Source organism: Bufo bufo, chromosome 2, assembly GCF_905171765.1.
Source record: "Bufo bufo chromosome 2, aBufBuf1.1, whole genome shotgun sequence".
Lineage (NCBI taxonomy): Eukaryota > Metazoa > Chordata > Amphibia > Anura > Bufonidae > Bufo > Bufo bufo.
The window spans coordinates 680,873,923-680,899,888 of record NC_053390.1 but is presented as its reverse complement, the minus strand read 5'-3'; the positions used below and the strand labels follow the sequence as shown (position 1 = coordinate 680,899,888).

At 44.7% G+C, this 25,966-nt stretch overlaps 1 protein-coding gene across 4 annotated transcripts in view; it reads right to left on the bottom strand.

Moving 5' to 3' along the window:
- CLCN3 (chloride voltage-gated channel 3) overlaps nt 1-25,966 on the bottom strand; it is a 106,911-nt gene that overhangs the window by 76,523 nt on the left and 4,422 nt on the right. For 2 of the 4 annotated variants that reach the window (XM_040418656.1, XM_040418657.1), the window contains exon 1: nt 5,084-5,283. The exons of the other annotated variants lie outside the window; for them this stretch is intronic. In XM_040418656.1, the coding sequence (XP_040274590.1) occupies nt 5,084-5,162 (79 nt within the window). In that variant the 5' untranslated portion in view covers nt 5,163-5,283. Of the gene's footprint in view, nt 1-5,083; nt 5,284-25,966 lie in introns of those variants that run through there. 4 annotated transcript variants of the gene reach the window in all.

The window sequence follows — 25,966 nt, the reverse complement described above, 5'->3', positions numbered from 1 at the left end:
AAACACAAGTGTGAATACACACATTCAAATGAATGCGGACGTGTGCTGTCCGTGGAGAACACCGACGTGTGAATGAGGCTTAAGACGGATTCTTATTTTTTTTTTCCTCCTTTCGCTGCGAAGGTACATTCCTTAATCTGACGTGTGGGGGAGGGTAGACAGTTTGTAAAAAGACGTTACACTGTTTCCACCTGGCTTTGTGGCTACTTCACAGAGCAGAGGCTACTTTAAAGGGGCAGTCCGAGATAAACCACACAACGTCACAAAATAAAACAAAAACTTATACAATCACCTGGTTTTTCTCCACCACTGTTCTCTGTTCACTACTTCCATCTCAAATGCGGTGGGACTCGCACCTATCAGACAATGGGGGCATATCCTAGCGATATGCCCCCTATGTCTGAGACAGGAATACCCCTTTAATGCTTTTAAAGCAACATGCGTTGCTGTTACCAGCATATGTGCAGCTAGTAGTGGCAACCCCTTTAGAACAGCGCACACAAGGGACAATCGGGGTGTGTGGGGCGGGCTGAGACAACTGGATACGAGGCGGCTGCAGGCAGTGTAATACAGACGACACCTGCTCGCAGTTACAGATTAGAGAGAACGCTAAATCCGGGTAATTTAAAAGGGTACTCTGGTTGTGCAATTTTTAGTTGACAGAAAACACATTATAGCTTCTCAATAGTGACTGTAGGGCTGGGCGATTATGGCCAAAATCTAAAAATTGTGGTCAACTGAACATTTTACCTTGATTATGATTAGGGATGAGCAAATGGACTTCGGATAAAACATCAGAAGTCGATTCGCATAAAACTTCGTTCCAATACTGTACGGAGCGGGAGCTTTTCTGCTTATCCTTTCCAAGGTTTCATCTGAAGTCGATTTGCTCATCCCTAATTACGATTAATGAATGATTATTTTGGATTCCCCCCCCCCATCCCATATGTAATTGGCTGCAGTTGGAGCGGGCGAGAGGAGGCAGCAGCGGCTGCAGCCGGCGAGAGGAGGCAGCAGCGGCTGCAGTTGCAGCGGGCGAGAGGAGGCAGCAGCGGCTGCCCTGTAGACGCTACGTCAGCCATGATGCTGTCTTAGGGCCTCCTTCCCACATGCTTCAAGCAAGGCTTGGATATGTGATGTCACAGGCAACAGCAACTTCCGAGAGATTAGTCAGACAGGGGACTCGCTTTGACCTCCAGTCCCCCGACCCCCAAAAGTAAAATAGTTATGACTCTTGGAAGGCTGAAAGCGTTGAGAAAAATAAATATGTGCCCTGGTCCCAAAGGGGTTAAACATTCAGCTAGGCCATTAACAGCACAATTAACGATGCCCTGTGTTGGTATTTGGACACACAGATTACAAATGTGCTGACATATTCCTGTTGTGCAGATTATCACACCTAGGTAGATATGTTTGTACAGCACACAGGGGCAGGGTCTACAGCCTGCCATACATCCTGGAGAGGCCAGCCAACAGCCATGTCTTCCCATCCATGTACCCACACACATGCATGCTCAGCGGGGAGACGGGAAAACCTGGAAACTTCTGGCTGCAGCATCTCTCCCCTGAGACCAAAAGGAGTGGGCATGCTGAAACCCAGGACGTAATCTCCCCCAACATCAGCTGTCAGGGCAGGAGGCCACATTAAATGTAATAATTCTGGAGCGTCTGTACTTATGACTATGTTGTGCCATTCCTTTATTATTCCTGCTAGAAGTTATAAATTAATTTCAATGAATGTCCAGCTGGGTGTTACTATTTCGGGGTTTGCCCTTGCACAGTCTGACACTGGCTGGACTGATGGATAATATGATGCATGCAGCTTACCACTGCAGGTTCCATCCTTTTCAATGCAGAAGGCGAAATCCGTGGAAAATCTGCAGTGAGGACAAACCCTAAGGGCTCTTTCACACTAGTGGATCCCATGCGTGAAAGAGAGCCAAGACCCCTCCCGGACAGGACAGACACGCAGCAGTAACATGACTGATAATAATGCTCCGTGCCTCTCTGTGACCTTTTTACTACAAAATCACGGTGACAACTTTATCTCACTGTGATTTTGTAGTAAAAAGGTCACAGAGACCAATGAAGCGTTATCAGTCATGTTACTGCTCCGTGTCTCTGCTGGCCGGAGCGCGGCTTGGCTCTCATTGATGCTGCAGAATACCCGCATGGCACCCGCTCGTGTGAAGGAGCCCTAAGGGTAGGTTCACAAATGTCTGCTACTAAACGCCCTGGAGGTTCCGTTTTAGATGGAGTTCAGAGGTTATTCTGCAGCAGTCACATCTGTGCTCCATTGATTTCAGTTGGAATCTACATTTCTGTTTATTTGGAAATCTGTTCTCAGTCACATTTGCAATTTGTGTCAAAGATTCTTGTAGCAGAAAATCTGCAACATAAATTAACATGATGTGGAGTTAAAGGGTTTCTTCCACCAGAAATACTGTTATGTAGCTGTCTGACATTGGCGATGCGCTGATGTCAGCACTACATAACAGTGTGTTTCTAACATTAGTCCCTGCAGCCGTTTTTGTAAAAAAAAGCACTTTTATAATATGCTAATGAGCCTCTAGGAGCAATGTGGGCGTAGAATCAGCACCTAGAGGCTCCGTCCACTCGCACTTTATCCCGCCTAAGTCCCCTGTTCTGCCCGCCCCTTTCCTCTTGATTGATGTCACGGTTCGCAGCATCGTTGACGAAATCCCGCGCCTGCGCCGTTCACTTCTGTCTTCGGCGCAGTGAGTGAAGGCCGCTCTTCTGGAATCCGGCACCAGGAGCGCATCATTCACTCACTGCGCCGAACACAGAAGTGAACGGCGCAGGCGCGGGATTTCGTCAACGATGCTGCGAACCGTGGCATCAATCAAGAGGAAAGGGGCGGGCAGAACAGGGGACTTAGGCGGGATAAAGGGTGAGTAGACGGAGCCTCTAGGTGCTGATTCTACGCCCACATAGCACCTAGAGGCTCATTAGCATATTATAAAAGTGCTTATTTTATCAGAACAGCTGAAGGGAGAAAGGAAAAAAACATACTGTTATGTAGCGCTGACATCAGCGCATCGCCAATGTCAGTCAGCTACATAACAGTATTTCTGGTGGTAGAAACCCTTTAAGGACACTTTCACACTGGCGTTTCTGGGTCCACTTGTGAGGTCCGTTCAGGGCTCTCACAAGCGGTCCAAAACGGATCAGTTTAGCCTCAATGCATTCTGAATGGATAAGGATCTGCTCAGAATGCATCAGTTTGCCTCCGTTCAACCTCCATTCCGCTCTGGAGGCGGACACCAAAACGCTTTGCAGCGTTTTGATGTCCGCCTGACGATGCGGAGCCAAACGGATCCGTCCTGACTTACAATGTAAGTGAATGGGGACAGATCCATTTTCACTGACACAATATGGTGCAATTGAAAACGGATCCGCCTCCCATTGACTTTCAATGTAAGTCAAAACGGATCCGTTTGCATTATCATGAACAAAAAAAAATATATATTTTTTGTTTTGTTCATGGTAATGCAAACAGATCCGTTCTGAACAGATGCAATCGTTTGCATTATAGGTGCGGCTCCGTCTGTGCAGATACCAGACGGATCCGCACCTAACGCAGGTGTGAAAGTAGCCTAATATCTGCACCGCACGTCAAAAAGGACCCAGGTAGGTGAGGGTCTAACCTCTATGGCTCAGCCAAACAAATCATATTATCAACAGTATACACCAATATAAAACATAAGTAGTCATGAAATTCCCTGAAAACTCTTAGGGTTCAATATCAAATGAATGTGCCATGGGTAGGGCTCTGCCAGCAGGTAAAGTGGAAGCCAGCAAGTATACAGTTAATAAGACCTACAGAACACTGGGAGCTGTCTATGTCCCCCGGTATGTGTCACTGTACTGTAATGCCCTATGGATGTTTGCAGCATACAATCACTGTGAACTCAACAGACACAGCAAAGAAACTGGAAAATGCATCAACGTGACGGAGAGGACCACTCAAAAGGGGACATGTATCCCAACTGGTGTGATGGAAAACTGGCTGGGTTGCCCATAGCAACCAGATTCCACCTTCCATTTTTAGTGCTCCTTTGGAAAATGAAAGGATCAATCTGATTGGTTGCTATAAAATGTGACCTCACTACAGCCGAGATCCACCTGTAATCACGTGACCTCACTACAGCCGAGATCCACCTGTACCTGGCATCACGTGACCTCACTACAGCAGAGATCCACCTGTACCTGGCATCACGTGACCTCACTACAGCAGAGATCCACCTGTACCTGGCATCACGTGACCTCACTACAGCAGAGATCCACCTGTACCTGGCATCACGTGACCTCACTACAGCCGAGATCCACCTGTACCTGGCATCACGTGACCTCACTACAGCCGAGATCTACCTGTACCTGGCATCACGTGACCTCACTACAGCAGAGATCCACCTGTACCTGGCATCACGTGACCTCACCACAGCCGAGATCCACCTGTACCTGGCATCACGTGACCTCACCACAGCCGAGATCCACCGGTACCTGGCATCACGTGACCTCACCACAGCCGAGATCCACCTGTACCTGGCATCACGTGACCTCACTACAGCAGAGATCCACCTGTACCTGGCATCACGTGACCTCACTACAGCAGAGATCCACCTGTACCTGGCATCACGTGACCTCACTACAGCAGAGATCCACCTGTACCTGGCATCACGTGACCTCACTACAGCAGAGATCCACCTGTACCTGGCATCACGTGACCTCACCACAGCTATAGTCTATAAGTGATATTACGGTATTATATACTACGCATTATATATGACACAACATAGTCTATAAATAGTCTCTCACCCTGTGTCACACAGGTTACCGCTGGACTCCGCTGCTCTCACTCATCGTCCCACTAGAACTCATATACTATATATACACATTACACACACTATATCCATTACATACACACAATGTATATACACTAGGCCTTCTTCTCCATACATAACTCAGCCTACACGGCGGGGAAGGCGCTGCTGCTGCTGCCGCCTCACAAGAAAATGGTCTCCTCCCGGAGAATGACGAGGCGCGCTCGGTAGAGCCATACCTCTCTTGTGCAGCTCCCGTAGAGGAATACTGTCCCCTCCCCCGTCGTAGGGAAGGTAGGGATCAGGTGGGGTCTCCATGGAGGATCCACCGGCGAGCTCACCAGTCCAGCAGCGGGATCAGGAGACGGCGGGCTCGGGCTGCAGAGCTACCATGTCGTGAGGCGCTCGCCTCCGTGCACTGACGGCTCGGTGACGTCACCACGTGACCAGAGGTGGGCCGCTGTAATCTGTGCGCACAGCCTCTCCCACACGTAGGCGGAGGAGGACATGGCCGCCAGGCTGAGCTCTGCCCCAGAGACAGCCGATGGGTCTGAAGCAATACTGGCTTAGTTACCCATAGCAACCAAGGAGCTCTGAAAGGTGGAATCTGATTGGCTGCTAGGGGCAGCTAAGCCAGTTTTCCTTCACCCCAGTTTTGATACATGATACAATTTGGGCAGGTTTCTTCCATGATTTGGTACAAGGGCTGGGCAGGTAACAGACACCCAGGTGCCTGGCTAGGAGAGGATTCTCCAGAAGGTCCAAGTTCTGACACAACCAGACCCAAAGGCCATTTGTAGCTGACTCTACAGTCAATCACTTCCCACAAAGCTCTTGGAGGATATGTCCACACGTGGCAAGTCCACGTCCTCCATCGCTTTCAACCTTTACACTGCAAAAGGTTAAAAACACGGTCATGATGCGAGTCCACGGTCAGATAGGAAATGATGATGAGGCAGTGTGCTCGGGTCAGGGGATGCCCTCTGGGTATGTTCACACAGGGGTTTTATGTGGATTTGGTGCAGATTCTGCACCCAAAAAAATTGGGCTGAAAAGGCCCACAAAATGTAAAAACCGCTTGTTGTTTGCTTTAGTTTTCCACCCTTGAGGTTTTAAGAACCACGGCAAGGAAAACGGAAGTGACGCGTTCATTCTTGGTGCAGATTCCTTATCAAATCCACATTCAAACTTCCCATTGAAACGGGCAGGATCAAAAACCGTGTCGGAATATTCGTTCAAACACTTTCATTTTTAAAGGGGTTGTCTCATCACAGACAATGGGGGCATATCGCTAGGGTATGGTCCCAGCAGTGGGTCCTGCACCTATATCGAGAATGGAGCCCCGAAAGTGGTGGAGGAACCCCTAGAATACCGGAGGTTTTTTTCATTTTTGCGTTTTCATTTTTCTTCCCTATTTTCCGTGAGCCATAACTTTTTTATATTTCCAGTCACATAGCTGTATGAGGGCTTATTTTTTGCAGGACAAGTTGTACTTTCCCAGTCACCATTAATTATGGCATAAAATGTAGTGGGAAGCGGGAAAAAAAATCCAAATGGGGTGGAATTGGAAACAAAAAACGCAATCCCTCCACCATTTTACAGGTTTTGTTCCTGGCAAAACTGACCCATGCCCTTCATTCTCTGGCTCAGTACAATTACAACAATACCCTATATGTTTAGGTTTTTTATGTGCAAATAGTGTAAAAATTAATTTAAACAGAGAAATTTTTAATTTATTTTTTTACGTCACCATATTCTGACCCCCACTTTTTTATACTTTTTTTATACTACTGAGCTGTTTAGGGGCTCATTTTTTTCAGCACAATTCCTAGTTTTTATTGATACCATTTTGAAGTGTGCATGACTTTTGGATCACATTTTATTTCATTTTTTTGGGTAAGAGAAGCAATGAAAAATTTCAAACCAGCCATTTTTACCCTTTTTTCCGTTACGCCATTCGCCCTATTGGATTTTTATTTTAATATTATAGGCGTTTTCGGTCGCAGTGATACCCAGGATGTTTATATTTGTTATTTAGTTAAGTTTTTTTTTTTTTATTATACAGTAAGGGCGATTTAAACTTTTTTTTTAAAAAAATTGTAAATATTTTTAAACTTTTTTTTATTATCATTTTAAGCCTCATAAATGACCTTATGAATGATGTTTTAGTATTTTTTATTTTGACCTATAAAGGGATTTAAAAAATGACAATGCATTTTGCTCATTTCTTATGTTGGCCTGCCATCTGGTTGCAGCATTAATGCTCTGAATTTCTTAATAGAGACTCAGAGCATTCAGCACATGTACTATAGTCTCGATTGGCCGCACAGGGCTTCACGCTTCCGGGTTTTTGCGCATTCAGGTGCCGTGATCTCACTTGATCACGGCATCTAAAGCATTTAATTACCGCGATCGGCATTATTGCCGGTTGCAGTAATTAGCAGCAGGTCTATGCTGTTTAAAACAGCAGAGACTTGCCGGCCATGACACCCGCTGCACGTGCAAGCGGGCGTCATGCTTGTACGGCGCTGGTAGCAAAAGGGTTAAAGTTTTACACAGTAAAAGCATTTTTGGAAAGAAAATATCTTGTTTTTGTGTTGCCATTTTCTGAAAGCCATATTTTTTTTTACATTTTTTGGCCTATTGTCTTAGGTAGGAGCTTAGTTTTTGTGGGTTGAAATGACGGTTTGATTGGTACCGTTTTGGAGCCCATACGACTTTTTGATCGCTTTTTGGGAGGCAAGGTGACCAAAAAATGGGTGTTTTGGCCCTTTTTTTTTTTTACGGCGAGCACCCGACAGGTTGGGTCACCAAATATGTCTTTTTTTTTCGTATTTTTATTTTACAATTTTATGTCAATTATGGGAAAGGGGTGTTTTTTTTACTTGAGACTTATTTTTATTATGTACACTTTTTTTTTTTTAAACTTTTTTATAACTGTCCCACTGTGCGACTTTTAGGGGTCTGATCCCCTCTACAATGAATTACAATACATGTGTCCTGCAAAACACAAGAGCAGCTCCTGCACCTGCCCGATCAGAGCACCGTACATGTACAGCGCTGGGCAGAAAGTCACGTCCCGCAGTGATGTACATGTACGGCACAGGTCGGTAAGGGGTTAAATGGTGCTGTTAGAGACTACAAGTTGTCCTGCAAAAAAAAATAAAAAATTATGTTACAAGCCCTGATATGGGGATGTAAATTTTTTTTTTTTATAAAGTTATGACTCATGGAAAGCAAGGAATAAACAATAAAATGAAAAAATAAAAGATAACCACCAGGAAGGGGTTAAATGGCCTATAATTTATTTTTTTTATCTACCAAGGGTTGTGACAACTCACAGAGTGGTGAACTGCAGCACCTAATGTAGTATGGAATGGAGTGAGCTCGGCATGTCCACACCCAACCAGGAAAGACACGGTTTCATATCCTCTGACGCGTTTCAATTGATTTATAGCTCTAGGGCTCATGCACATGAACGTATTTTCTTTCCATGTCCATTCCATCTTTTTTGCGGACCGTATGCGGGACCACTCATTTCAATGGGTCCGCAAAAAAAACCCACGGAAGTTACTCAATGCGCATTCCGTTTCCGCATGTCCATTCCGCAAAAAAATAGAACATGTCCTATTATTGTCCATATTACAGACAAGGATGGGACTCTATTAGGGGCCAGCTGTTCCATTCCGCAAAACATGGAATGCACACGGACGTCATCCTTTTTTTTGCTGAACGCAAAATACATACAATCGTGTGCATGAGCCCTTACTGCCAGACTAAGGGTCCAATCACACGTCCGTAGTTCTGGGTCTGCATCCGTTCCGCCAAATGAATAGCAGAACATCAACGTATCTGCCGTACCATCTTATGTTGTCCAAAAACGGATTCTGGACATTGTAAATTACTTTCGTTTCCCAATACGCCATTGAAAGATTGGCTAATATTTAGCTCCCATTGAGATAACTCTTTTCTGCAAAACATAGCAATTACCAAATGTAAAGAAATGTTGTTTCATAAGAAAAGCTGTCACCTCCAGGATATAATGACACAAATCTGGTGTATAGCTGCCATGTTGAAATAAATGGTAAGTCAACGCTTCCGATGCAACATGGCGCGGTACGGAGGGATGTAATCGCACTACTCCCTATTAGGTGTATACCAGACTGTAGAGAATAAGTTGCAGCGCACTTCTTTAGAAGCCTGGTATATAATAAAATCAGACCAGCAAACCACCCCTGAGATAATAAGGCTAAAGGCTCATGCACATGACCGCTTGTGTTTTGCGGATCCGCAAAATACAGATACCGGCTGTGTTCTTTCCACATTTTAGGCTACTTTCACACTGGCGTTTTGGTTTCCGTTTGTGAGATCCGTTTAGGGCTCTCAGAAGCGGTCCAAAACGGATCAGTTTTGCCCTAATGCATTCTGAATGGAAAAGGATCCGATCAGAATGCATCAGTTCAGTCTCCATTCCGCTCTGGAGGCGGACACCAAAACGCTGCTGCTTGACGAAACTGAGCCAAACGAATCTGACGCAATCTGGCACAATAGAAAACGGATCTGTCTCCCATTGACTTTCAATGGTGTTTATGACGGATCCGTCTTGGCGATGTTACAGATAATACAAACGGATCCGTTCATGACGGATGCATGCGGTTGTATTATCTGAACGGATCCGTCTGTGCAGATCCATGACGGGTCCACACCAAACGCAAGTGTAAAAGAAGCCTTACAGAAAAGAAGGCCCCTAACAGAACAGTCCTATCCTTGTCCGTAGTGCGAACAATAATAGGACATGTTCAATTTTTTTGTGGAACGGCCATGCGGACACGGAAATACAGAGTGATTTACGTTTTTTGGAGGACCCATTGAAGTGAATGGTTCAGCATACGGGCTGCATAAAAAAACGGGACAGACAAAAAATACGTTTGTGTTAATGAGCCCTAAGGGGGGAGGTGTAATCCCTTTGTGAATTTTAGGAAGGCCATATATTATGGAGGTAATGGGATCCTGGATTTGCATCTATTCCACTTGCCTAAATTTAAGCACTCCCAAAGCCAAGCCCTCCTCCAATAAAGAAATGGGCTTACTTGGCAGTATTTCATATACATCCTGATCATTCAATATAACATACATGAGCCACCGGCACCCATCAGACACTAGCGATATGCCCCCCAATGTATGAGGTTACACAACCCCTTTAAGGTTCTTTTGAAGGAAGCGCCATTTCCAAACTTACTGTAAACTTAATGCGTCACCAAACATTTTACCTGTCAGTTAAAACCAGATATTAACACTTTTTTTTTTTCTTTTACTAATCTCTATTTTCTGATTACAGAACATGATTATGGGGCTGCCGTCTTGCCTCAGGATAGGTCATCATTATCTTATCTGCAGGGGTCCGTCACCGCCGCTGATCAGCTGTGAGACGAGGAGGCTCTGCGCAAGTGCAGCTTCCTCTTCATTACACTGCCCGTCATCTCGGAAGTGCAGGGTAATTAAATGTACTCGCTCTATTCACTTGAAGGGACTGAGTACTTGTAATTACACTATGCCTCTGCAGTGTTAGGCCTCTTTCACATGACCGTATGGCTTTTGCGGTCCGTTTTTCACGGATCCGTTGTACAGTTTTTTGTTTCCGTTGTGTTTCCGTTTCTGTTCCGTTTTTCCGTATGGCATATACAGTATACAGTAATTACATAGAAAAAATTGGGCCGGGCATTACATTTTCAATAGATGATTCCGCAAAAACGGAACAGATATGGAAGACATACTGATGCATCTCTGTATGTGTTCCGATTTTTTTGAGGACCCATTGACTTGAATGGAGCCACGGAACGTGATTTGCAGGCAATAATAGGACATGTTCGATCTTTCAACGGTACGGAAATACGGAAACTGAACGCATACGTAGTACATGCCATTTTTTTTGCGTAACCATTGAAATGAATAGTTGCGTATATGGACCGTATATGGAATGCAAAAAAACTGAAAAATAAAACGGTCGTGTGAACGAGCCCTTAGGAAGAGGAAGCAGCGCTCGCATGTCGCTCCTCCTCCTCTTCAAACAGCTGACCAGCGGGGGTGCTGGGTGTCAGACTCCTCCAGATCAGATAGGTCATCACTACATACTGCCTGCACCACCCTTTAACAGCATTTAGAAAATTGCTTTACGGCAGCCCCATGGGCCATAGACACAATGGTCTGGAGGGATCTCACTGACTTCTATGGGAGAGTTTTCTAGGCATGCTCTGTGACCTGTGCAGAGGTCATTGTACAAGGAAAGATTAGATAAGATTTGACAATCACCTATTATAAATGGTGGATCCTGTCTCATCTGTCATTCTAAGGCTACTTTCACACTAACATTTTTGCGGATCCGTCATGGATCTGCAAATATGCTTCCGTTACAATAATACAACTGCATGCATCTGTCATGAACGGATCCGGTTGTATTATGTGTTCTATAGCCAGGACGGATCCGTCTTGAACACCACTGAAAGTCAATAGGGGACGGATCTGTTTTCTATTGTGCCAGAGAAAACTGATCCGTCCCCATTGACTTACATTGTGTGCCAAGACGGATCCGTTTGCCTTCGCATCGTCAGGCGGACACCAAAACGCTCCAAAGCGGAATGGAGACTGAACTGATGCATTCTGAGCAGATCCTTTTCCATTCAGAATGCATTAGGGCAAAACTGATCCGTTTTGGACCGCTTGTGAGAGCCCTGAACGGATCTCACAAACTGAAACCAAAGCGCCAGTGTAAAAGTAGCCTAAGGCCCCTTTCACACGGGTGAGTATTCCGCGCAGATGCGATGCGTGAGGTGAACGCATTGCACCCGCACTGAATCCTGACCCATTCATTTCTATGGGGCTGTGCACACGAGCGGTGATTTTCACGCATCACTTGTGCGTTGCATGAAAATCGCAGCATGCTCCTCTTTGTGCGTTTTTCACGTAAAGCAGGCCCCATAGAAATGAATGGGGTTGCGTGAAAATCGCAAGCATCCGCAAGCAAGTGCGGATGCGGTGTGATTTTCGCGCATGGTTGCTAGGTGACGATCGGGATGGGGACCATGGTTATAAGGGAAAATAATAGCATTCTGAATACAGAATGCATAGTACAATAGGGCTGGAGGGGTTAAAAAATTAATAAATTATAATTTAACTCACCTTAATCCACTTGTTCACGCAGTCGGCATCTCTTCTGTCTTCATCTGTGAGCAATAGGACCTTTGATGACGTCACTGCGCTCATCACATGATCCATCACCATGGTCCTATTGCTCACAGATGAAGACAGAAGAGATGCCGGCTGCGTGAACAAGTGGATTAAGGTGAGTTAAATTATAATTTATTTATTTTTTAACCCCTCCAGCCCTATTGTACTATGCAGTCTGTATTCAGAATGCTATTATTTTCCCGTATAACCATGTTATAAGGGGAAATAATACAATCTACACTACAGGGTGGGCCATTTATATGGATACACCTTAATAAAATGAGAATGGTTGGCGATATTAACTTCCTGTTTGTGGCACATTAGTATATGTGAGGGGGGAAACTTTTCAAGATGGGTGGTGACCATGGCGGCCATTTTGAAGTCGGCCATTTTGAATCCAACTTTTGTTTTTTCAATAGGAAGAGGGTCATGTGACACATCAAACTTATTGGGAATTTCACACGAAAAACAATGGTGTGCTTGGTTTTAACGTAACTTTATTCTTTCATGAGTTATTTACAAGTTTCTCTTTGTTTACAGCCATTGACATGTCGCAGAGGTTAACACGTGAGGAGCGGATAGAAATTGTGCTGATGTCTGGTGAACGCAGTAACCGGGTCATTGCAGCAGATTTCAATGCAAGACACCCTACGAGACCACCCATCTCTCATGCTACAGTTAGCAAACTGCTTGCTAAGTTTCGTGAAACTGGTTCAGTGTTGGATTTGCCAAAATGTGGACGCATGAAATCTGTCTCTAATGAAGAAACATCAGTGGATGTCCTAGCTTCATTAAGCAAGAGCCCACAGCGTAGCACTCGCCACATGTCACTGGAGAGTGGCATTAGTCGAACATTCCTTCGGCGGATATTAGCTACTCACAAATGGCACCCTTACAAACTCCAGCTACTGCAGCATCTCAACGAGGATGACCCAAATCGGCGCACTGAATTTGCAGAATGGGCAAAACAAAAATTGGAACAGGACCCTCAGTTTACGCAGAAGATTTTGGTTAGTGATGAGGCAAACTTTTATGTGAATGGTGAAGTTAACAAACAAAACCACCGCTATTGGTCTGACACTAACCCACATTGGATAGATCCCTCCAAGACTGTTGGAACAAAAAAACTGATGGTATGGTGTGGTATATGGGGTACAAAGATAGTGGGGCCATTCTTCATCAATGGAAACCTCAAGGCCACTGGATATGCGAAATTGCTACATGATGATGTGTTTCCCTCTATGCACTGAAGCTGGCACGTTCCCTGAGTTTTTCCAGCAAGATGGTGCTAGGTCCGAGCATTCCTAGATGAACAGTTTCCTGGAAAGTGGATTGGTGGTCGTCGTGGGCCAGTTGAATGGCCCCCAAGGTCTCCCGATCTGACCCCCTTAGACTTTTATCTTTGGGGTCATCTGAAGGCAATTGTCTATGCTGTGAAGATACGAGATGTGCAGCACCTGAAACTACAGATACTGGAAGCCTGTGCTAGCATTTCTCCTGCGGTGTTGCTATCAGTGTGTGAAGAGTGGGAGAAGAGGGTTGCATTGACAATCCAACACAATGGGCAGCACATTGAACACATTTTATAAGTGCTCAGAAACTTGTAAAGAACTCATGAAAGAATAAAGTTACGTTAAAACCAAGCACACCATTGTTTTTCTTGTGAAATTCCCAATAAGTTTGATGTGTGACATGACCCTCTTCCTATTGAAAAAACTAAAGTTGGATTCAAAATGGCCGACTTCAAAATGGCCACCATGGTCACCACCCATCTTGAAAAGTTTCCCCCCTCACATATACTAATGTGCCACAAACAGGAAGTTAATATCACCAACCATTAACCCTGTACAACTAACCCAAACCTGAACTTCTGTAAAGAAGTTCGGGTCTGGGTACCACAGTCTGTTTTTTATCACGCGCATGCAAAACACATTGCATCCACGCGATAAAAACTGAACATCGGAGCGCAATCGCAGTCAAAACTGACTGCAATTGCGTTCCTACTCTCGCGGGTTTGCCGCAATGCACTGGGACGCATCCGGACACGCCCGTGTGAAAGAGGCCTAAGCCTGCCTGCAATGATATCACCTCTGAGTACTGATAAGTAGTAACTGCAGTAATGTGATCTGTACAGACCAAAAAGTGGCGCCTATTATTAGGCTTAGTGGGCAGTGGAAAAACTGCAGGATTTTATGTTTTTTGTTTAAATGTAGATATCGACATGGAAAAATAAAAATAACATCAAATATTCTTCAAAAATATGTCACACATAAAAACGTGATCTAACCAGCAGCCGTACGAATGCTGGTTTGCGATAATCTGCCCGTGTAAGGCTACATGCACACTATCAGGATTGCGTGCTGAAAATCCGGACCATAGGTCATGTATATTGTATTCTATGAGAATTTGAAATTCTCATGCACAGGATGCAGATTTTTTCCGCGTGGATTCTAGGCTAGGTCTATACGATGACATTTGTCACGTGACAATAAGTCGCGCAACAGATAGGGCACAACTACACTGCAACATTTGTTTCACCAATGTCGCGCGACAATTTTTATAATGGTAGTCTATAGTGTTGCACTGCAACATGCGACATGCTGCGACTGCGACACGACAGTCACAGAAAAATCCATCTTGAATAGATTTTTTGCGACTGCGTCGCAGCATGTCACATGGTGCAGTGCGACACCATAGACTACCATTATAAAAATTGTCGCGCAACATTGGTGCAACAAAATGTTGCGCGACAAATGTAGTCGTGTAGACCTAGCCTAAAAATCCGCAGCATGTCAATTTATTCTATTTTTCCTGAACGGATTTTCTCCATTCTCTTCAATGGGGAGAGTAAAATCCGCACCAATTGATGCGGATTGACCACACGGATTTCCCTGCGAACACCTGCGGATTTCATTGCAGACTATCTGCATATAAATCCTGAACGTGAATGAGATGCAGAAACCTAAATCATTGTTTGCCGGCAGCAGATCACGTTGTCTAAACAGCCTCTGCTGCTGACAAACAATGATTCTGTATGGGTTATAGAGATTGATGTATAGTGTTATGGGAAAAGATTCAGTAAAACCTGCAATTTATATCTTTGCATTTTTCAGTTTCTGTGAATACCTATCGGTACAGGAGGGAGGTGTTATCAGTGACTGATGGCATTGTGTGTATATTGTGCATACAGAGATAGCGGTCAGTCACAGATACCGCCATGCTGTACCGATGGCTCTTCACAGGACTGCAGATATAAATGTAAAAACTACAAGTTTTCCCAGAAACTATATATCAATCTGCTCAGCTCCTCCTGCTCTATAAACACGATGCCTGCCCTCTTTAAGTGGCTGGCTGGCAGTGTAAGTGCATTGCATAGACATGGATGAGAAGACAGAGATGGCTGGATGCAGTGCTAGTGGTGTAGCCTGTGGGAATATCCACAAAACTGATACAAATACAAACATTACAGTCTGATTAAATGGGTACAATGTTTTTTATCCTCAGAATGAGGTGTTTATCAGGTAAATATAATGTTAGACAAACATCCCTACTGACATAGTATTTACCTGGGGGGCTAACTGTTTTGCTGACGTAAATTAAAACGTAGGATAACTTACAAGGAATCTAGCTACGTTACCAGTACAGTATGTAAAGTATCTGCATCTATTCAATGAAGCAGGAACGCTGTGCGCTGCTGGTCTACAAACGGCTGAGGACAGTGATTGGCTGCAGCGGAAGCAGCAGACCAGTGCTGGAGAAAAGAACTTATATAATGTTTTATTTTAGGCTATTGTGGAGTTTATAAAGGGTTTTTACATTACACCCCGTGACAGCACCTGTGAGAGATCCTCCCCCATCCGGACAGGAAACAGGAACTTCCCAGATCATTAAAATGATCCTCCTCTCTCCATTCCTCAGTTTTCTTCCCGTTTCCTGTCTATAGGAGAGGGGAATGGATCTTTCCTGGATCAGTTAGGAGGCTGCAGGGTCTCTGGGTCGTCTTCACACCTGATGGAGATTACCAGACGGCGTAAGTCTCCACTAGAAGCCGCTGTGCAAGTCCGGTCTGTTTTCCTTTTGGCCATGTGGGAGGACACAGGGGGAATCCTCATACCCCTTCATGTCTGCGGCTGGGCGGTGTTCCGGTGGGGGAGGAAGATCTCTCCTCTCCCTGTATGTCGGCTGGGCATGCACGGCAGGCTCTGTTAATAACTTCGGCTCATCAGAGCCAATACATTCTAATACTGTACGGAGCTCCTGCTCTGTACAGTATTAGAACGGAGTTTTGTGCGAATCGACTTCGGATGTTTCATCCGAAGTCGATTCGCTCATCCCTAATCAGGATGTGTCTGCTTGGCAAGACGTATCTCGGGTTGATGCTTCTGTAGCAAAAGTATCAAAAAATCATCCCTCCCTTTTGAAGATCTAGGTTCCCTGAAAGGCCCTATGGATAAAAGAGCTAGCACTTATCTTATTAGAACTGGGAAGCGATTACTTCTTCTTTTAAATCTAATATTGCTACTACGCAGGTGTCTAGGTCACTTAAGATATGGTTGGGGGAATTACAATCCCACATTGCTAATAAAACCCAGAGGGAACAACTGCTGGAAGCAATTCCTACTAAGCTGAAGGCGGTTGATTTTATTTCTGACGCGTCAGCTGACACTTTAAGATGATCAGCAGCTTTGTCTTATTCAGCCAGGAGATCCCTTAGGATTGAAAGGGTGGAAAGGAGACATTGCCTCAAAATCCAAATTATGCGCCCTTCCTTGTCAGGGTAGTTTTCTATTTGGTCCTGCGCTGGATGATATTTTAGACAAAGATTCTGACAAAAAGAAGGGTTTTCCAGTGCAATCCTTTCCTAAACAAAGAAAGCCATTTTGTTTAGGGAGAAAAAAAGAGGAGATCAGAGACCAAAGAAAAAGCACTGACTGGAGGAGAAATAAATCAAAAGGACTGTTGTTTAAGCCCAAGGCCCAGTCTTCAAACGCGTCTTTCTTTCCGCAAGTCTGGCAAAATATTACAGCAAGCCCCTGGGTAAGAAGTATAATAGAGGAGGGTTATCAGTTAGACTTTAAAAAATTCCCACCAAAAAGAATGAAAGTCACACACTTGCGACAGCACTCTACAAAACAGTTAGCTTTATTAAAGGGGTTACCGAAATTATAGACTGCCCCTCCCCCATATGCCGGGCCCCTCACACGGGGAGGAGGGGGCTTGGCAGCCAATGGCAGGCGGGACGGGGACTAGCCTTCCTAGCATCCCGGGTGACGCTAGGGAGGTTCGTCCCCGCCTGCCATCGGCACACGGGAAGAAGCTGCAGCGGCGGTGGGTGATACGGGGACCAGGAGCGGCGCAGGGAGCATGGACCCAGGTAAGTATATTCCATGTGAGGGGCACGGCATATGGGGGGCAGTTTATAGTTTCGGATAACCCCTTTAAGCGAGATAAAATCTAATTGGAAACCAGTTTTAATTCTGGTTCAAACAGAAGTACCGTAATCTGAATTCATATCTTGCCTATCAGAAATTCCGGATGGAATCAATGGCATCATCAATCCTCTACCTTTTTCCCAACTGTGTTATGGCTTTAACCCCTTCAACCCCAGGCCTGTTTTTACCTTCCTGCCCAGGCAATTTTTTGCAAATCTGACCAGTGTCACTTTATGTGGTGATAACTTTAAAACGCTTTTACTTATACAGGCCATTCTGAGATTGTTTTCTAGTGACATATCGTACTTCATGACAGTCGTAAAAATTACTTAAACCATTTTTATTCATAAAAAAATACCAAATTTCCATTTCTCTACTGTTATAGTAGATAGTAATACCTCCAAAAATAGTAATTACTTTACATTCCCCATTAGAGTTGTTGCGATACCAAATTTTTGATTCGGTTTCGATACCATAAAAAAGTATTGAGATACTCGATACCACGCGAAAAAATTAACCAAAAAAGCCACGTGCAATCTGCATTTAAATAAATGGCGAATAGCGCAGTTTTTATTTTATTTTTCTGCTCCGGCGTTCACCGCATAGATTTTTTTCAATATTTTAATAGTTTGGACTTTTCTGACGTGGCGATATGTTTATTTATTGTTTATACATTTTATATGTGAAATTGGGAAAGGGGGTGATTCATACTTAATATTTTGGTTTTTTTTTACACTTATTTAATAACTATTTCCCCCCTTAGGGGCTAGAACCTGGGATTTTTTCATCCCTTGTCCTATTCACCCTAATAGAGCTCTATCAGGGTGAATAGGACTTCACACTGTCCTTGCTGCTCTGGATGTTACCATGGCAGCCAGGGCTTCAGTAGCATCCTGGCTGCCATGGTAACCGATCGGAGCCCCACTGCTGGGGCTCTGATCAGAAGCTGCCACTGCACCACCAATGAGGGGGAGGGGAGGGGACCCTGTGGCCACTGCCACCAATGATTTTAATACAGGGGGGTGGGGGGGGGGGGGGGGTCACTGTGCCACCAATGATTTTAATGGGGTGGGGGGGTTGAGGGGGGCGGGCGCACTGCGCCACCAATGATAATTACCCCTTAATACAGGAGGCGGGTACTGGCAGCAGATCAGCTGCAGTTAACCCCTTAGGTGCCGCACCTGAGGGGTTAACTGCCGCTGATCGCAGCTCCCTATCAGGGGCAGGGTGCCCGCAATGCGATTCTGCTGCCGGCACCCGCCTCCTGTATTATGTGTTAAAGTCTGGACCTATATAAAGTAGTCTTTAAGTATTAGGCTACACAGAGCGGCGCACAGAGATGTCCCTGCACTTACTATTATTCCTGGGCGCCGCTCCGTTCGCCCGCTGTGCCCCATTACTGTCTCCTCTCCTGCTCCATATGCCAGCACACCACAGGGAGAAGGAACGCCCACTAGAGAAGCTGATGTCTCCTCCCCATTGCTCCGATAGTATTTGGCATATGGAGCAGGAGACAGTAATGCGGCACAGCGGGCGAACGGAGCGGCACCCAGGAATAATAGTAAGTGCTGGGACATCTCTGGGCGCCGCTCTGTGTAGGAAAAGTCCTATCATTGGTGGTGCAGTGCGCCCGCCCCTCTCTCCGTAAATTGGCGGCAGCGGCAGCACAGGGGGGAGGGAGAGACTGCTGAGAGCAGCATGCTCATGTTCCGTGATACTAGACTGCGCAGCCCAGTGTCGAAAAAATGGAAATCCCGGTATCATATCGATACCGGGACAAAAGTATCGATTGGGTATCAAAATTTCGATACCCGCAACAACCCTATTCCCCATATGTCTACTTCATGTTTGGATCATTTTGAAAATGACATTTTTATTTTATCTGTCGCTCCATACAGCAAGCTGGTTTAAATTTCACGGGAGTTCCAAAGATCGCGGGAGTTGCCACTCTGTTCCGCAATTTCCTGGGAACCACTGAGGAAGGGAGAGTGAATCTACCCGTAACGCGTATGGTGAAACAAGTGATGTACCTGCATTGAAAAACCTCCGATAATACTGTATGGCCATACGGAAGAAAATTTCTACAGTAAAGGATTAACTATTCTTATCGTCGAAAGCTGCACCAAAGGAAATTGCGGAACAGAGTGGCAACTCCCGCGATCTTTGGAACTCCTGCGAAATTTAAACCAGCTTGCTGTATGGAGCGACTGAATAAGTCGGCAAATATTTAAAGCTCCATTGAAGCAATAGGGAGACAGCAGACGCTAGACGGTAAGCCAAATATCGATTTAAAGTAGGGGTGCACCGAAATTCCGGCAGCCGAAAATATCGGCCGAAAATGTACCTAATCCATTTCGGCCGATATTGTTACATATCAGCCGAAAATATGGGGTGTGGGATTTGTCACCCACCAAGTAGCTCACCATCTGCGGGCGGGCGGTTTACTTTAAGTCACTGCATCTTTATTTTACCTTACAATCGTGACGCTCCAGTACAACTCTGCAGGCAGAGCGGAGGGCGGCGTAACGTCACTTACTCACGTGATGCGCCTGCTCCGCCTTCTTCATTCATAAAGTGGGCGGAGCAGGTGCGTCACGTGAGTAAGTGACGTTACGCCGCCCTCCGCTCTGCCTGCAGAGTTGTTACTGGAGCGTCACGATTGTAAGGTAAAATAAAGATGCAGTGAGTGATTAGTCTGCTGTGAGCAGCAGGGCCGGGGCTGTTATGGGTAGGGGGATCGGTCTATGGCACTGCTATGGGGAGGGGGGATCTGTGCACTGTTATGCCCATAACAGTGCACATATCCCCCCCTCCATAACAGCGCCACCCACAGATCCCCCTCTCCATAACAGCGCCACCCACAGATCCCCCTCTCCATAACAGCGCCACCCACAGATCCCCCTCTCCATAACAGCGCCACCCACAGATCCCCCTCTCCATAACAGCGCCACCCACAGATCCCCCTCTCCATAACAGCGCCACCCACAGATCCCCCTCTCCATAACAGCGCCACCCACAGATCCCCCTCTCCATATATAATATGATTTATTAAATTCATGAAAAAGAATTATTAATAAAATCATTAAAAAAAAGTATTTTAAAAGTATTTGGGCAAAAAGGCAGTTTCGGTTTCGGTTTTCGGTCAAGGGCATCCTGAATTTTCGGTTTCGGACCAGAATTTTCATTTCGGTGCACCCCTAATTTAAAGTTTTCTTCAATTCAAAGCTCATATCGACCTTAAAAGGATTTTCTATAAGAGACTTTTCACATTATCAGGATTCCTGTGGACTTTATGAACATATTGCCCTCCCAGTGAATATACCTACAACATTTTCAGTGACATTCAGTTTCCCAAATTGGGATTGAGCGCTAGAAGATAATACCCCCTCTTTCCCAAATAACAGCATATACTTGAAGTTTTTTGGTGTGATATATATTATTGAATTTATCGACACTATTGAGTGGTATCGAATATTCTATCGAATATTTCAACATTGAATTTTCTACCATTCAATTTATCGAATATTTCTATCGAATATATTTTTATTGAATATAGTATCGATCAGATCTACCACAATATATGTGACTGTAATGTTGTATATTATTGCTACATTGTTCTTATAAATTTTATTACTTGTATTTTATGGGGATTTAATAAATATTTTCTGCACATGTCAATCTGGTTGCCAAGTGTATGAGTGCTCGCTCATTTTCCTATTACTACATTTGCCTTTTAAGAGAGGGTGGGGTGATTCCCTCTATATGAGCTTGCAGCACCATACATTAACTACTTGCTAGTGAGCCACCACAACCTACCACTATTTTTTGTAAAAACTCAATATTTATTACCCTGATTCTGCGGTTTACAGAAACACCCCATATGTGGTCGTAAACTGCTGTAAGGGCACACGGCAGGGCGCAGAAGGAAAGGAACGCCATATGATTTTTGGAAGGCAGATTTAGCTGAACTGGTTTTTAGATGCCATGTCCCATTTGAAGCCCCCCAATGCACCCCTACAGTAGTAACGCAAAAAAGTGACCGGATTTTGGAAACTACGGGATAAGGTGCCAGTTTTATTGGTACAATTTTGGGGTACATATGATTTTTAATTGCTCTATATTACATTTTTTGTGAGGCAAGGTAACCAAACAATTGATGTTTTGGCAGAATTTCAATTTTTTTATTTTTACAGAGTTTAGGATACTTTCACACTTGCGGCAGGACGGATCCGACAGGCTGTTCACCCTGTCGGATCCGTCCTTCCGCTATTTCGCCGTGCCGCCCCCATTGACTATAATGGGGACAGGGCGGAGCTCCAGCGCAGTACGGCAGTTCGTGGTGAGAGGCCACCGGACTAAAAAGTCGGACATGCAGGACTTTTAGTCCGACGGCCTTTCGCCATGGTGCGCCGGAGCTCCGCCCCCGTCCCCATTATAGTCAAATAGCGGAAGGACGGATCCAACAGGGTGAACAGCCTGTCGGTTCCGTCCTGCCGTAAGTGTGAAAGTACCCTTACCTGAGGGATTAGGTCATGTGACTTTTTTATAGATCAGATCGTTACGGACGTGGCAATACCTAATATGTCTACTTTTTCTTTTTTAAGTTTTACACAATAATAGCATTTTTGAAACCGAAATAATGATATTTTAGTGTATCCATAGTCTGAGAGCCATAGCTTTTCTTATTTTTTGACAGATTCTCTTAGCTAGGGTCTCATTTTTTTGCGGGATGAGGTGACGGTCTGATTGGTACTATTTTGGGGGGCATACGCCTTTTCGATCACTTGCTGTTGCAATTTTTGTGATGTAATGTGACAAAAATTGCTTTTTTTTACGGTGTTCATCTGAGGGGTTAGGTCATGTGATATTTTTATAGAGCTGGTTGTTACGGACGTGGCGATACCTAATATGTATATTTTTTTAATGTATTTCACTTTAGCACAATAATAGCAGTTTTGAAAATTTTTTTAATTTTTTGGGCGATTGTCTTAGGTAGGGGCTCATTTTTTGCGGGATGAGGTGACGGTTTTATCGATACCATTTTGTGGGACATACGCCTTTTTGATCGCTTATATGTGTGTTTTTTTTCTGTTTTCTATTATAAAATAGGGGGAAAGGTGCGTTTTTTCTTTTTTACTTTATTAACTTTATTTAAAAAAAAAGTTTTTTTTAATACTTTTTTTTCTTTACTTTATTTCTGATGTTTGGGGGTCTGATCCCCTCTGCAATGCGTTACAATACATCTGTATTGTAATGCATCGCCTGTTAGTGTATGACACTGAGTCATACACTAACAGGTTGCCTAGGAGACCAAGCCTGATGCTGGATCTCCTCGGCACCCGTAGAAGGCAGTTCCCGATGCCGTGCAAGGCATTAGGCAGCCTCTGCACGGCATCGGGCTGCCTTGTGATGCATTGGGTCCCCGCCACAGCAGCGCAACACAAACCCCTTCTATGTCGCGGTCAGCGCAGACCGCGGCATAGTAGGGGTTAATCCGCCAGCATCGGCTTTTACAGCGATGCCGGCAGATACAGAAGGGGCCCGGCTACCACAGACTGCTGGGCCCCTGCAGTGATCGCAGGCACACCTCTCCGGTGCCCGTGCAATCACCATGACGTACTATTAAGTCAAATTGCGGGAACGCAGTGGTTCCCATGACCTAGTAGTACGTCAAAGGTTGGGAAGGGGTTAATAGACATCAAGGACGCCTATTACCATGTACCTATACATCCCCTCATCCTAGAGGTTTCACATGGTCCATGACATGATCCATCACCATGGTGATGGATTATGTGACGGACCATGTGATGAGCACAGTGAAGTCACCACAAGTCCTTTTCCTGTGCACAGCAAAGATTAAGACAGAAGAGAAGCCGGGCTGCGCGAACAAGTGGATTAAGGAGAGTTAAATTATTTTTATTTTTTTTAACCCCTCCAGCCCTATTGTACTATGCATTCTGTATTAAGAATGCTATTATTTTCCCTTATAACCATGTTATAAGGGAAAATAATAAAATCTACACAACACCTAACCCAAACCCGAACTTTGAAGAAGTCTGGGTTCGGGTCTGGGTACCAAACATGCAGATTTTTCTCACGCGCGTGCAAAACGCATTACAATGTTTTGCACTCGCGCAGAAAAATTGTGCATTTTCCCGCAACGCAGCCGCATCTTATCCAGGCCAAAAACATGACGCCCGTGTAAAAGAGGCCTAAACTGGAAAAAGTCATACCCGACTCCAAGTTACCAATGTACTTTCCTAGGGATTCAGCTAGATTCTACATACCAAAAGTCATTTCTTCCAGAAAGGAAAAGGCTTCTTATTCAACAAAAAAATCCTCAAGTTCAGCGAATCCAAGGTAAACCCTTAGTAATGGAAGCCATATCAGTCCTAGGGTTGGTGATGTTGTGTATTCCAGCTGTAAAATGGGCTCAACACAGGTCCCGTACCCTTCAGTCTCACATTCTGTCTTGCTGGAACGGGGATCAGTCCTCCCTAGACAGCAGGATACTGATACCCGAATTAGTAGAGAATTCCCTGCATAGGTGAACGAACCCAGAGAACCTGAAATCGGGTAGAATGGGTAAAAGACAATCCCATAATTATTATTACGACAGACGTCAGCCCAAGAGGGTGGGGAGCTCTTTCAGTTTTGGGGTTCTCCCAAGGTCAGTGGTCCCTTGCCCAGAGTCAGCAGTCCCAGAATTACAGAGAACTGAGGGCAATATTTTGTGCTCTGAAAGAACGCCTTTCCTTTTTGATAAACAGGCACGTGAAGATCTTTTCGGACAGTGCAACAGCAGTAGCCTATGTCAACAGACAAGGGGGAACAGAGTCCCCACAATTAATGAATCTGGCCTGTATGCTTTTTCATTTAATGGAAGGAAGGGGTTCTTTCCCTTTCTGCAGTACATTTGAAGGAGTTGGAAAAACATCCAGGCAGATTTTCTAAGCAGGCACAGAGTCAAACAGGGGGATTGGTGCCTTTGTCAAGAAGTGTTCAACCAAATAGTACATCTTTGGGGGTCCCCTTGATAGATCTGTTTGCTTCCTGGGAAAACAGGAAGTGCAAAAGGATTTTTTCCCTCAACCCAGCAGATCAGTCTCAGGGGATAGATGCCCTATCTCAACCATGGTGGAAGATATGTGTGTTACGGGGTTCCCCCTCTTTGCCTATTACACAGAATGATTTAAAAAATCAGGAGGGAAGAAGCAACAGTAATTTTGATAGCCTCCTCTTGGCCGAAAAGAGTGTGGTTCATGTGGTTGAGGAAACTGTCCCCATTACTTGGGTGCTTCTGGAGAGGGAGGATTTGTTATATCAAGGGCTTCTCTTTCATCTGGAAGTAGTAAAACTGCATCTAATGGCTTGGAGATTGAGAGGGATTTCCTTAGATCCAGGGGTTTGTCAGAGCAGGTGATCAGCACTCCTCAAGCTAGTAGAAAAATAATCACTTCAGACATCTATATGAGGATCTGGAGGGCTTTTATCCAACTTTCCAAATCAGATTTGGATTTCTCAGTACCTCTGGAGATTCCATTGATTCTAAATTATTTGCAGGAAGGGCTTAATAAAAAAAAATTGAGACCTAGCACCTTAAAAGTTCAGGTTTCTGCACTTAGTGCTTTGTTTGATGTTAGATTAGCAGTTCACCCTTGGATTAAGAGGTTTATAAGAGCTTTCTCCAGACTAAAGCCAACTATTAAACCTAAATAGTCTCCTTGGGATTTCAATATTGTCCTTTCTAGTCTAACACAAAGTCCTTTTGAATCTAACTGTTAGATGACAACCTGTTAGGCGGTTGTCATACAAGACTGCCTTTTTGGTGGCCATTACATCGGCTAAGAGGGTGGGGGAGATATCTGCTTTGTCTGCTTCCCCTCCTTATACTTCTATTTTAGATAATAGGATTGTGTTGAAACCAGATACAGCCTTCCTTCCAAAAGCAATCTCAGACTTCCATAGGTTGCAAGAGATTATTTTATCTTCCTTTTGTCAGAATCCCAAAAATGAAGGTGAAGAGAGGTTTCATATGCTTGATGTAAGAAGGTATGTGTGTCAGTACTTAGAGTCAACTAAAGATTGGACAAAAGCCTCTCAGTTGTTTGTTCAATTTCAGGGACCAAATAAGAGATTGAGGGTTACATGTCGTACTATTGCTAGGTGGATTTATTAGAGCAATAGGTCTAGCATACACATCGGCGGGCCTTCAAGTCCCTAAAGGATTTTCAGCACATTCCAAAAGAGCTTTAGAGGCCTCCTGGGCAGAAAGGGGCTGCACTTCTCTTGATCAAATTTATAGGGCTGCTACCTGGAGCTCTCCAAATATGTTTTTTAAGCATTATAGATTGGATCTTTTGGCTAGTCAGAACTTAGCTTTTAGAAGAAAAGTTGTGCAGGCTGTGGTCCCTCCCTAAGTTCATCTAGTTTAGTCTCTCACAGGTGCGGTCATGGGGCGTAATG